Source organism: Rhipicephalus microplus, chromosome 4 (assembly GCF_043290135.1).
Source record: "Rhipicephalus microplus isolate Deutch F79 chromosome 4, USDA_Rmic, whole genome shotgun sequence".
NCBI classification, from domain to species: Eukaryota; Metazoa; Arthropoda; class Arachnida; order Ixodida; family Ixodidae; genus Rhipicephalus; species Rhipicephalus microplus.
This window is the reverse complement of record NC_134703.1, coordinates 40,411,658-40,424,556: the sequence shown is the minus strand read 5'-3', so window position 1 is coordinate 40,424,556 and position 12,899 is coordinate 40,411,658. Positions and strand designations below refer to the sequence as shown.

The 12,899-nt window shown below is 45.9% G+C and overlaps 1 protein-coding gene across 1 annotated transcript in view; it reads left to right on the top strand.

Moving 5' to 3' along the window:
• Positions 1–12,899, top strand: part of LOC142814238 (uncharacterized) — a 64,018-nt gene that overhangs the window by 27,408 nt on the left and 23,711 nt on the right. The window contains exons 11-13 of the mRNA XM_075892605.1: positions 3,969–4,044; positions 5,430–5,712; positions 11,835–11,953. Of these exons, the coding sequence (XP_075748720.1) occupies positions 3,969–4,044; positions 5,430–5,712; positions 11,835–11,953 (478 nt within the window). The remainder of the gene's footprint in view (positions 1–3,968; positions 4,045–5,429; positions 5,713–11,834; positions 11,954–12,899) is intronic.

Genomic DNA, 12,899 nt, shown 5'->3' with positions numbered 1-12,899 from the left:
TTTATAGGTACTACAGGTTGAGGCATGCCGCAGGTGTTTGTTTGCCCCGTCATCTCTGAAGCCATATTATCTTGCATCATCCCCTGCAAGTCCAAACAGTGGTGTTCTTTTTCCTGTCTTTGTATGAAAAAACTCATTTTGCTTGCATTTTGTTACGTTCGTGTCAGATATGGCCAGATTCAGCTCTTAAACTTCATCTGCACCCTCCAGAAAATTTTTTTTACATAGTCTAAAATTGTTTTAATTTGCCTATAATGCTCCAAGGCATCGTATAAAGCAGCGGTTTTTAGCCATGGATGTTTTGGAGACCTCTTGTGGACTAGTGAAAGTTATGAGTCCTCTTCTGGTAGTGAAAAGGGAGGGGGGGTCTGAAATTAACACATGCAATTCAGAAAAATTTAGAGACATGATTGGTGTAGGTTCATTATGACAACTTGGCAGTGCAAACAAAGTAAAATGGCTCACAAACAAGCGCAGACTGAAACTCTTGTTTATTTGTAGAAGAAATATATATATAATAAAACACGAGAGGAAAGAGGGTTACATGAGGAAGAGTCATTTGAAATCGGCTGCTGTCCAGAAATGCAAGCATGCAATCTAAAAGCGCTATAGAGTGCGAAATGACTCAAAAATCAGTGTTTTATAAAAAAAAAAAATTACGATCGTCTCCCCAAAGGTAACCCTAATAAGATGCGAAGCAGCAGCACAGCGTTGACCCGGTTAAAACGAGCATCGACGCAGGTGCTGGAAGAATGGTTTGAAGCAAAACCCAGTGTAGTGTCTACTCGAGTAAGCGTTTGTTTGAAATGCAAAGACATGGCAGGTGGTAGGTTGGGTTTCATGCAAGTTTCATTGCAGATAAATGAGCGGAAAGAGTGTTTCCACTTGACATGCGTTCGAGCGTTGCAGGTGGTGGAGAGGGCGAAGCGAGAGGTGTTGCGAGCGGGTGGAGTAGCCTGCAGCTGTGCGCGTTTTGGTGAGCATGCTACGGGTGAGGGAGAGTGATGTCTATATGCAGCGGCAACCTGAGCTACCATATAAACTAGACTATAGGTCGAGTGGGAATATAGGTCGACACCCCAAGTTCAGGTTACCCAAAATGAAAAAAAGGAAAACAACCCAAAATTGCCAAACGAGGTTTATTGCGAATTGGGCGCACCGCACCCCCGATCATCGGAGCTCCCCTCAACCACTATCACAACTGTTCCTATTCATCAGACGAAGCACCACTGTCTTCTGAAGACGAGAGTTTGTAGCTAGCCGCCTCCTACAGTGCGTTGTCTTCCGTGCCGTACAGCGAGTTGCTGACGGAAAATTTCTTAAAAGCATTTTCCACCATGGAATCTGGCAAGGAACACCAGACGGAAAGCACCCAGCCACAAACAGTCGCAAGCGGAGGCCTCTGTAGGTAGCCTGTCGGTGTCTTTGGGTTGTCGCTGGACATCCAGTTTTGGTACTCCAGCCACACTCGTTCCTTGAACGGCTCGTTTAGCACAACCTCGAGCAGTTGGAGGGTGGACATCATACCACTTGGTATCATGGCGAGGTCAGTTTTTCTATCGCCCAGTGCGCGCTTCACAGTGTCTGTTAATGACCACAAAACGCATCTATCACCAGCATGCTGCAAAGACGGAGCAGTGCACCTGGCCGACGATTCCAGACTACTCTATCCATTCGAGCATCATGGCCTCGTCCATGTATCCCCGTTAACGCAAACGAAAACACAGGGAGGGAACACGTTCTTCAACATTGTCTTGCGTTTGAAAATGATGAAGAGCGGAAGCTTTCTACCATCTGCCATGCATTTCTGCATGACGGTGAAGCGCGAGTGCTCGTTGCCAGTGGACAACAGCTTCATATCCTTGGCGCCACACTGCAGGATCATGGTTGACGAAAGTATGTCAGACCACACGGGGGTCTCATAAGCACTGTCAATCTGCCCCATCACGTAGTTTATAAGCTTGTCCTTGAACTCGTCTGGAAACTTTTGACAGATGGATGTACGCCACCGGAAAGAAAATTCTTTGTGTGTCATGCATCGACGCACCCAAGAGTTTGGTGCACGAAATTCTTCTCTAGTGAGCCCATCTTCTCGAGCGAGTTACACAGCTTTCTTGCGAATGGTATCCACGGTCTTTTTTGGCAGCGAGCTCGCGTGAACTTCCCACACAAAGTTCCCTAGCCTATCCTCCAGCTGTGGATGAACCGCACTTCGCCCAGCAAATTACATTTTCCGAGGATCGCACATCTGCAGCTTTCCTTTCTGCACCCTCGAATAGCGCAGGCTTTTTTCTGATACATTAAAGTGGCGCTGAGCAGCCATATTCTGATTTGCTTCTGCAAACTCAACAACCTCTAGTTTAAACGCAGATGAGTACTGCGTTTTCGTACCGCTTCTCATGTTTAGTGAATGAAAAAAAAGATACTATAAATGAAACCCAATGTCAAGCTGAGGAAAACTTAGGACAGATCAGAGGCAAATCACGAACGCAAAAAAAAAAACAGACAAGAGAGAAGGAAAAAACAACTTATTAGATTTGGATGCGGATATAGCAGTTTCCAGCTTCTCATGCACATGCAAGCCACATGTTGCGAGACAGTATCGCACTGTCAATTAGACACCCCTATAAATCAGACGAAGAGCAATGTTAGCTCGTTCTTTTATTGAAAATATCGACTTATATTCCGGTTTATACGGTACTTGGCACCGTGCCAACACCTGTGACGAGGGGCACGCGTTGCTGTGCGTACATAAGGATGCGCATACATACGGTGTTACACACGAGTCGAAGAGCTGCTTTGAATCTAAAAAGGGGTTTCAGCAATGTCTCTAATATTCGTGCCATGATGGGCGTACGAAACAGGTGTGTGTGGAAATTCTGGTGCGCAAACACACATTCCGCAATGGGCAGACAAATGCAAACCTGGTGCGCGTTAGTGCTTTCTCAAGCGCTTATTCAGGCAGCATGCAGTCTGCCCGATATATACCCTGCTGCAAGACAATGACATGCATGAAACATTCATTCGCCGCCGAAAATTGCAGCAGTTGCAAAGTAGAGTTGTGATATCAATCATTTTACTAACTGTCGAGCAAATGTTGTTTATTGCATACCATTGCCTTGCAACAGCGTATTACAGCGAAAGCTGTAAGATCACAACTCTGGTTTCTCGCAGCGCCGCCTCCGCTGGTGTCCATAACCTTTGTCGCAGGAAATAAGAAAACCCTAGTACCAATGACCCAGTGGGATTCGAACCCGGGTCTGCTGGGTGCCAGCCCAGTAGTCTACCACTGAGCTACGCCGGTGTTAGTGACTTGTTGGTAAACTTGCCTTAGGCAGGCTTGATGTCGGCAAAGCAACGCGGTAATACGACTTAAAAAGCGTTTTAAAACAGGGAAAGAACAACCAGTCGTTGCACAATGCGAGTAGCGTAACAAGTCCAATGCTCCAACCCATTACAAAAGCTTGTTCTCGTTCTACTATTAACTGTGGTGCACACCCACTTCAGGCATAATTCCTCATCGTCGTCAGCTGCTGCATGAACAATTGGCACAAAATTCCTGGCAAATGTTTTGCGGATACCACGCTTCTGAGAATGACGAAAAATAGCATAGGGAATGCCGGCCTACTAACCTAAAATTTTTATTATTAATGCTGTAGTGGGTATCAAGCTTGTGTGCTTGCAGCAGTTACCCAATGAGTGTTTAGAAGGCGCTCTGAAAGGCTGCTCTTCTAGCTTTCGCTGTGACTGTGCTGCACCTTCCGCACAGGCCTGGTGTTTTTATATTAGACAGGCTGGATGCCACCTGAGCATAAAAATGCCACCTGAGCAAACAAAAATATTTAGTTCGCTCGATTCTGCGGGAAGAAAGGGAATGTGCAATTCTATTTCATGACATTTTTTTGTCAGCGTTAACAGATTGTGAATTCCTAGAAGTGTGTGTTGTGTTTTGGAACTCTTTGTTGCAGCCGTAAGATGCAGAAGCTTCATCTCAGATATGAAACGCTGCAGAACGAGTCACTTGGGCCAACAATGCAGCATGAGGTTAGTGGCTGTTTCTTCAGCCTTGCGTGTGCACGAATGAATCTTCTTAACAGTGTGAGATGTCAAGGGAAACGCTTAAGAAGTTTGAAGAGTGCGGAGCTTGGTGAAATGATGCTTTTGTGATGAAGCATTAGCAATTCATTTTAATTAAAGTAAATGTACTTTTAATCATGGAGCAACAGTGCCTCTTGTGTTATGCTTTTCACTCTTGCTCACCAACCGTCTGCTTATCAATGGGGCCATTGATCAGGAGCGAAAAGCATAAAAGGAATCGAAGGCATTGCTCTGCGATAGCACCCCAGGTCAGTTTGACCTTGGTAGGAAATCTTGCCTGTTACACATGAGACAAAACTTTTATTTCAATCCTGAAATTAGCCTTTCCCAAATTATTCGAACGTGTGTCTGAGTCCGACAGGACTGACTACAATGGTTCTTCCAATACATCTAGGGCTAAGCACCCCATAGACACAACGGTGCAGCTTTTTGAGTGGCGGGTTGCTGTCACCATTGGTTTTAAATGCGTGTTAGATGGCTAGCTATGTTTGAATTATGAGGTGTTTGCTCATTTCAGGATCAGATGTGTTTGTTGAAATAGAGTTAACTAAAAACATCTCATGGACTGTTGTTGAAATAGCAAAATTGTACATCTATACTTTTTTTGCAATAAAGGCTGACGATGGGCAATCACGACTCCCAAGAACACACGAGCCAAATACTATAGTGCAGAACGCGGCCTGGAACTGACCATTTGTTCTCAGTCAGCGAGAAATCGCTTTTTCTCTCTACAGATGATGCTACAGGCTCAAAAATCATTCGCAGGCCAATTGTCTGACATTGGCTGACTTGAGCATGGCATGCTTGGTTGTTACTGGGACAGCTACAGGAGGCTGCGACTTGTTTACCTGTGTGTGTACGATCACACTGGAAGGTCATGCATTTGAGGAACAATAAGGTGCTCAAGGTCACGAGGCGTGCTTGAAGTGTTTTCTTCCCCCGTGCTATCCCTCCCTGTTTAGCTTCCTACACTTTCTTCGGGACGACAGAAGAGAGAATTAATTTGCAGGGTGCGACAAGTCCTTGTGACTCCGCTTATACTGGACAGAATCTAAAATATTCGTGGCGGTTAATTCGTGAGGCTATAAGCTCCTCTAGGGAATCCATTCCATGGTTACTTGGAAAACTATTGCATGTCCCCTTAAGGTTAAGAGTGTTCAAGTTGTCGGTGCTGTGCTTGCATTTTTCTTGCTGCCTGCTCGCTATAGCCTCATTGTACCTAGTCTTTCGTTGTCACATTTGGAACCTCTCGAGTGTTTTGATATGTTGTCTTTCCTACCACGTCGTGAAATGCAGCACATCAGTCATTGATGAGTTGTGCTCTTGTGCAGGTGAACCAGAAGTCAAGGAGCAGCAGCAGCTCTGAGGAAAAGGTGCAGGTGGGTGAAGAGGAGGAAGAGGAAAAAGGAAATGAGGAGCCCGAGGAAGCAGCCCTTGAGATTGGCCAGGCCGAAGACGAAAGAGAGCAAGACCGGCCACACCAACAGCCAGCCCCTATGCTCCCTCGGAGATCTCCACCCGCTTGCATAGAGCTCGAAGCGGAGCTACACGCACTTTCCATTGAGCCGAGGCCCAAGCAGGCACCCTCAGTTGACCACAAGGTCAAGAGGCCAGGTGCGTCTCATTTCAGGGGCCGAAAGTCCTCCTGAGAACATATGCAAATGTGCACATGCACTCACACACCACAAAAAAAGGAAAAATAATGGCTACACCACTACAGTTAGGCAATGGTTTCTATACTTGTTAGCAGGTTGAGCCCTTTGTTTTTGAGTTGCACATCTCTATGGCGAGTTGCATAATTGTAGTTTTAGAGATCAAGGTACATAGCCCATAGTGCATAGGCAAGCTTTAATTGAGGGTGTCGGATATCTTTGTGGGTGGCCAGTTTTTATGTAGATAATAGGAGTGCGTGAATATGCAAACTTTCGAATATTTTTCTAATAGTGTTTGCTATTTGATTCAATTCACACTGTAATTACTCAAACTTCTCAGACAAATACAATCAACGTCAGATTGGCAGTGGCCCTTTCAGATTATTTTATATGCTTAAGACCATTTCACTTTCGCACGGTGGCAAAGCTGCCTTTTAGATTCTGCTTTAATTGCAAATGTACAGTCAAACCTCAATATATCGAACACGGATATATCGATTTATTGCCTATATCGAACGGTTCCTATATCATGCGGGTAATCGCATGCATTATTGATTTTTTTATTTCGAACAAAGTTTGACATATAATGGATATATCGAACTCGGCCACCCCAAACCGCCTGCGCTCCATTGACAGGCGGCGAGCTTTCCCGCAGCTCTCGAAAGTAGCGGTAGAGCGGCGGGCGTCTACGAATGCTGCACACATCGATGGCGCCGAGAGCGCCACTTTAACGTAACGGCGTACGCGTGCCGCAGCCTTGCGGTAGAGGTTCTTAAATGAAGAAAGAGAAGAGAAAAGCGCGGAGCTGTTATAGTCTTTCAATACGAAGGCACCGACACAGCTTCGCGCGGGGAAAAAGGGAGTGGGAGGTAAAGATTGAGGAGGAAAGTATAGGAGGGAAAGGACGGAGACGACTGTCTTGGACACGGCCAACACCACCTAGACTATTGACAAGGCCCCTCCAGGGAGAGCGTGACGTCACGCTAGTTGCCCACCTGCACCCCGGCCGTCGTCACCACTCGTTCTCGTTATATATGCTGTGGGCACTTATTGAAAGCCGGTGTTTCTATTTTTGTTCTTTGTTTGTTCCTGCGCGGTCTGCATTTGTTTACGCCTGCCTTTACACTTTAGTGATCAATCTGTAATAGTCAGAAATGCATTTGTATAAGTGGTTTTATTAGGACGAAAGGCTAAAATCATCCTACCTCATTTCTTGTTCAAGGTTTTGATTTTTCTGTCAGCTGCCTTTTTTGTGCGGTGCTTTGGATGGTGTCATTTCGAAGTCTACAAAAGTTGTTCAGAGCGACATTTGTTGCAACACGCACTACATGCCGCACGATAGTCTCAGAGGTATGGCCATTTTCACTAGTCTCTTGCTCAACATCTCCTAGCAGTGATGTGGTAATGGAGCTTACAATGCCACGTTGGTTGTTCGACGCGAGGAACGCCTTTGCATTTTCTCCCTTGGTGAGCTTTTCGACAACAAGCGTTGTCACCAGCACCATGTGCACAGTACATGGCTGCGGAAACTTTAAGCTTCCTCTTGACAAGTTGTCAATCATTGTGTTACCTTCCACATCTATGTTCCTGCTCTCAAGGACGAGCACGCTGCTGCAAAATGCGCATGACAGCTTCTTCAGAGCTGAATGAGCACAATATCCAGCGATATAAGCAACGACCTCCATGTCATGCTTTGGGTTGGAAATTTCATCATTTGAGATGTGAACAGAGTAGTTATGTTGCGATATTTCTGTGTCACTTTCGCTGCTGATGTCTGGCTGTGGAAGCATCAGCAGCTTTTGCAGACGAATTTTAGACTCCAGAAGCTGCCTCACGGAAACATGATATTGTGCACCAGCAAGCTGACGGTAGCGACCGAAGCGATCTTCAAGAGTGTCAGTTTGAAATTTTCCCAGCAAGACATACTTGAACTTCAGTCCTTCTAAACAGTACCGCGACAGCTCAACGAGGGAGTAGCAAGTGAGTCTCAACGCAGAATGTGTTTCCCTTGTCAAGCAGCCACCGCTCATGTTGACGCTGCTCCAAGCATCCAGCCAGTCTACCATGCCACTAAGGAAAAGCAGCTGTTGATCTACCGTAGAATTCACTGGATTTTGAAGGGTGTCGTTCAGTCGGCGACCTTTCGAAGGGGTCTTCACGTTGACGATTTTCCACCACGTCGATATGATGTTTATGAAGAGAGCTGTTGAACTGGCACATGTGGTTTCAAGGGCATCGCCACGCGTCTCAAGTGTGTTTGATACAAACAGATTAATGACATTTAACACCAACTTTACATTTTGTCTCTCCATAGGTGTTGAATTGATTGCCTTGGAATTTAGCTTGTAGCCAAGCTTGAGAAACGATGTCTGCTCCAGTGAATAGAGCTGCCGTACGGCTTCAAATGATGCTGCTTTCATTCTGGGCGGCCCGTCGGGCAATATTCCTGACAGGCTCACTTCAGGAAAGTAAAAGCATATTCCTTCGTTTTCTTGATTCATCCAGTTGTTCCTGATGCATTTCAGTATGTGCACAGGGTCTACGACATAAAACAGAGGCCGATTGTTGTCGGCTGGATGAGGATATACAATGCTTACTTCCTGTTTCTCTGAGAAAAACGACATCATTTTCCGGTTGAGGGAATTGTTGTCTGTAATTACAGCAATGACCCTGAGGCCCATAGATTCCACTTCTAAATTTACTTTCTTGCAGAACGCGTGTAGAATTTCGGCAGTCATTTTAGCAACAGGAAGAATGTGAAGCACAGCTTTGTTTGATGACAAGAGCGACTGAAGCATGAAAACATGAGCGGTTGTGGCTGCCTCTTGAGAATTGGCTGCAGATCCAACTATGCTGCCCCCTTTATAATCGAAGTATGGCTTGATATGAATTTCATCAACCATTAGCGTCACCGTCTTTTCGTGCGGCTGCATGCACTTCACTCTTTCTCGAATGTAGGAGAGGAAGTTCGCTTCGTTTTGCTCCTTCAGTGGATCGCCTCCATACTTGGAACAAATGCGGCGCAGGGTTGAAGGATGGGTAAAGTCAACGTCGACGCTGATCTGGCAAAGTTATAAGCGTGCGGAGATATGGAGTGCAGGATGCTAGAAAACACTGTTTCAGCACTGTAGCGACGAATGCGGGCAGCGAGTGCGAGAGCTATTTGCTCATTTAGCAAACGAAACAAAGCAGTGTATTCTTCGGTCGTGTCACTGTCTTGCGACAGTTCATTCAATAAGGAGCCGATATGCTGCAACACTGACGCTGTTTTCGACGGACTTGCAACTTCAGGCGTCTCAGTCATGTGGTTTTCCAGCTGCTGGAGCAGTGAGGACAACGTTCGGATGTCGCGCACTGCGTCTGGAACTGCGCCTCCGCATGGTAATGAAACCAGCTTGATCATACCTGCTGAGACTGCAAGTGAGAGAGATCAGCAAGCACAGTGACGGAAAACCTCACGTGCAGTGAACGATTATCTTCGATGCGGAGAATATTTCACACAACGATCGTTGGCCTTGATGGTCCAGAAATCATTACTGCATACAGCAGAAAGCTTGCCTCTTAAGTGTTCGAAAGAGGACTCAGCATTTCTCTCCTCTTCGCTTTTTTTTGCGCATATAGAGTCCTTAATCGCTTTGCTCAAGGCCTCGTCTTCCATTCGAGCTCGTTTCGGGACAAGAGTTTCGGGACAAGGCATGGGCGCGCCACCCGGACTCCTGCCGCAGCCTTGCAGTCGTTGCAGTCTCTATGGTGTCAATGGCACACTGTGCACTTGTTGCAAGCTCCTCCCCCGTAGCATCGGCAGGCATCGGTCGTTGTGCTCGCAGTGTTCGTGAGTTCGGAGTTAGGCCTGTGCGCCACAGGCCTAACTCCGAACGGCGGAGCTCACGGATGCGGAGTTTGTCGCCGAAGCTACTGCTGAGCAGCCAAATGAAGACTCTTCCAAGGTGGATCCCGCAAGCGCTGATGGTGCCCCGCTCCCGACATCAGCTGAGGTCGTAGCTGCCTCGGCCCTTGTGCGCCGCCACTGCGGCGCGATTGAAGGCACCGGCCTATCACTTATGGATCGCCTGGACTATATTGAGGACGCAGTCGTCAAACACGCCATGGCCAACAAAAAGCAGGCTACTCTTTTTCAATATTTTAAACCAACACAATAAATACTATGTTTGAATCTTCAAGTGAGTATTTACTGCACCACGCTCGAACGGTTCGTTGGTTGTTTTCAGCAAGCTGTTGACGCATTTTTTTCGTGATTTTTTATATCGAATTCTGGATATATCGAACTATTTCGCGATCGCCGCGCCGTTCGATATATCGAGGTTTGACTGTATTAACTTAAAAAAAAAAAAAAAAAAAATGCTGGTTCCGACATTTGAGATACACTGTGCCATTACAATGGCCTCTTCATATTTTTATATACTTCGCCGCATTACACTTTGGTATTGTGGCAAAGCAGTTTTCAGGGCTCAGTTATGACTGTAAGCAGATCAACTCCCGAAAGCGCTGGATTGAACCTGTGTGTTCGAAGTGTTGGCTTTGATTAATGTAGTTTTTGGCCAGAATAACAAAACTTTATTTGCGAAAAAGACTTCGTTGCCACTAAAACGGGGCAACGCCGCGTGGTTGGGCCTCTATTCCAAGGCACTGCTGGCTCTCGCCATCCTTTCAGCCCTCCTGACCAGCCTCCGCTGGTCCTCAAGGGCCCGGCTGGACAGCATGGCCTCCCACATCTCTCTGCTGTTGTCCCCTTTCTGTTCTTCGGTGTGTGCCGTACATTCCCAGGTGATGCGGTAGAGCACCGGTGTGCTTCCATACCACGGGCATATGTCTCTGTATGCTGTGGGGTGGTATGCATGCAATCTGTGGATGTTGTTGGTGTAACGTCGCAGAATCCTTGGCCGGAAGGTTGTGTGGAAAATCTGAAAAAAGTCGGAGGATGACTTTCGGGATCCAAACTTCTTATGTTTTTATACATTAATGTCTATAAGGCATGAGAAACTCCGATTTTGAAGGGAGCATGCCCTTGTTCGCCAAATAATTTGGGCTTCCACGAAAGTTCTAACAGGAGGATAGGCTGAGGAAATAACATCGTTGCCTTTCACTTGTAAAATGTTGTTGGAAACACTTTGGTTGCACAAAATTGTGTACATAAGTACAATTCGGCCTCTGCATTGACTTATTCTTGATAACACAACTATGAAACACCACCCCGCCAGCGCTTTAACCTAGAAGCATTTAAAAAATATTCGACAGCTGTTCATAAAATATGTTGATTTGCACTCAAATTTAATATTTCAATTTGCCTTGTGCCGACATTTTTGCTATTTGCTCAACTGCTGTAAATAGGGTCTGTCCCTTCGTTCTACAAGAGGGGGTTCCAGGCTTTCTCGTGTTGTGGCTCAATATAGGGCTGGGACTTTGCGCTGAGCTGCTTCGTGCAGTGAGCGGGGTAGGGCAACTTCAAAGAACTGTGTCCTCGTGGCTGCTTTTCAGGCATACTTTGGTATGCAGTTGTAGCGACTCGTTAGGCCTAATGCTCTTTAAAGCTTCCTGTTGCACGTATAGGAATATGAGCTGGACTTCTTCATTGAGCGTTGCTTCTGCCGGATTTTGCTTTTGTATAAACCTTTTTCACAAGCTGCCCCCGGGGCGCCACCATAGTCCTCTCTAGGCTGCGCTTAGTAGGCGCGACTCCACAAAATTCACACTGCCGAGGCAGCGTTGTCTGGCTTTGTACTCCCGTACGCAGCTCAACATAGCGGTACTTTTTTTTTTTCGTCTACTGTGAAAAGATCTGTGGGCATAACAAGAGTGGCGTTCAATTTGTGCCGAGAATTCCGCTCATTTGCGCGACAAAAGTGGCACGAACCAGGGATTAATATTTGCTTTGCAAAACGCTCCATACATACATGTTCACGTGCATCTAGTTTAGTAGACTGCACTAATGTGGTTGTGATGACTAAGCACAAACTCTCCAAATGTGCCTGAATAGTTGCTGTCAAACATGTACACCTTGGCATACAAGGCAGAATGAACGCTGGAAAATTTGATTTTGTAGCCTTTCGCTGAAATTTCTTTCAGCAGAGCGGCCTCGGGTGCCGGAGTTCTACGACCTCTACTGGCGCATGGAGCAGGCTGCCGCTTCCTCGGATGTCGAGTCCATGTGGTCCAGCCGTGGAGGATCCCCGACCAAGAGCAAGGTCATCTGCCATGCTTTTGATGGGCTAGCGAGAGGGGGGGCCTACCTTCGTGCTGTTTCACATCTGCGGGAAATCGGAAAACTTGTTCATTTTTCACTTTGGCTCATGCCAAGCTATGGACACTTTTTTTCTCTCGACGAGCTTACTTTGAACTGTGCGGAGTTATCATTGCAACTGTGCACAGGTAAACTGTCTACAACTTTGCTAAACAAGGCATGGAAACTTCTTGACATTTTTACTTTCTTGGCCCTCACAAAGTCCTTGTCTAAAATTGATCCATTATGGCACCACTACTTTAGGTTAAACATATGCTATGTTACTAATAGGCCAAGAAATGTAGTAATTTATGCTATCTACATTATTAGCAACTACTACCATATGTTGAAGATTATAAGTCGTTTTTTGTTTTCATAAAATGGTCTTCCAAAGTTCGGGAGTGTACCTATAATCGAAGGTGACCTAAATGCAGAATAATGAAGTTGACTTTTCTGAGTGTTCCCACAAACGGTCATTGTCTGTTTATGTAGAATGGTTCAAGAAGTGCAGAAGGCACATGCCTTAATGCCTCTATTGACCACCATAAAAGATAAAGCAAAAAGTTTTGTGAAATCGAAAAATCTGCATGCTTTCACATTCGTGTGAAAATTTGCTGTCTGGGTTTCTGCTGGCTTCCCAAATCTCACCGTAGGGCAAAGCATGGCCCTGCATGTTTAGACACTGGTGTTTTTAGGGAAGTGTCGTTCACCACAATTGTTTGTCTTGTTGGAAAGAAGCCGGGAGAATCTCATTCTTTTTGCTTATAGCAGCATCATCACCAAAATGCCTGTGACATGTTCTGTGTATTACGCATGGTAGCTTCAGCACAAAGTTTGGCACTTGCAGAACATTTTTCTGTAAAGACTCTTCTCTTTTTCTGTTCAGGCTTTCAGTGCTCTTTCAATCCTAA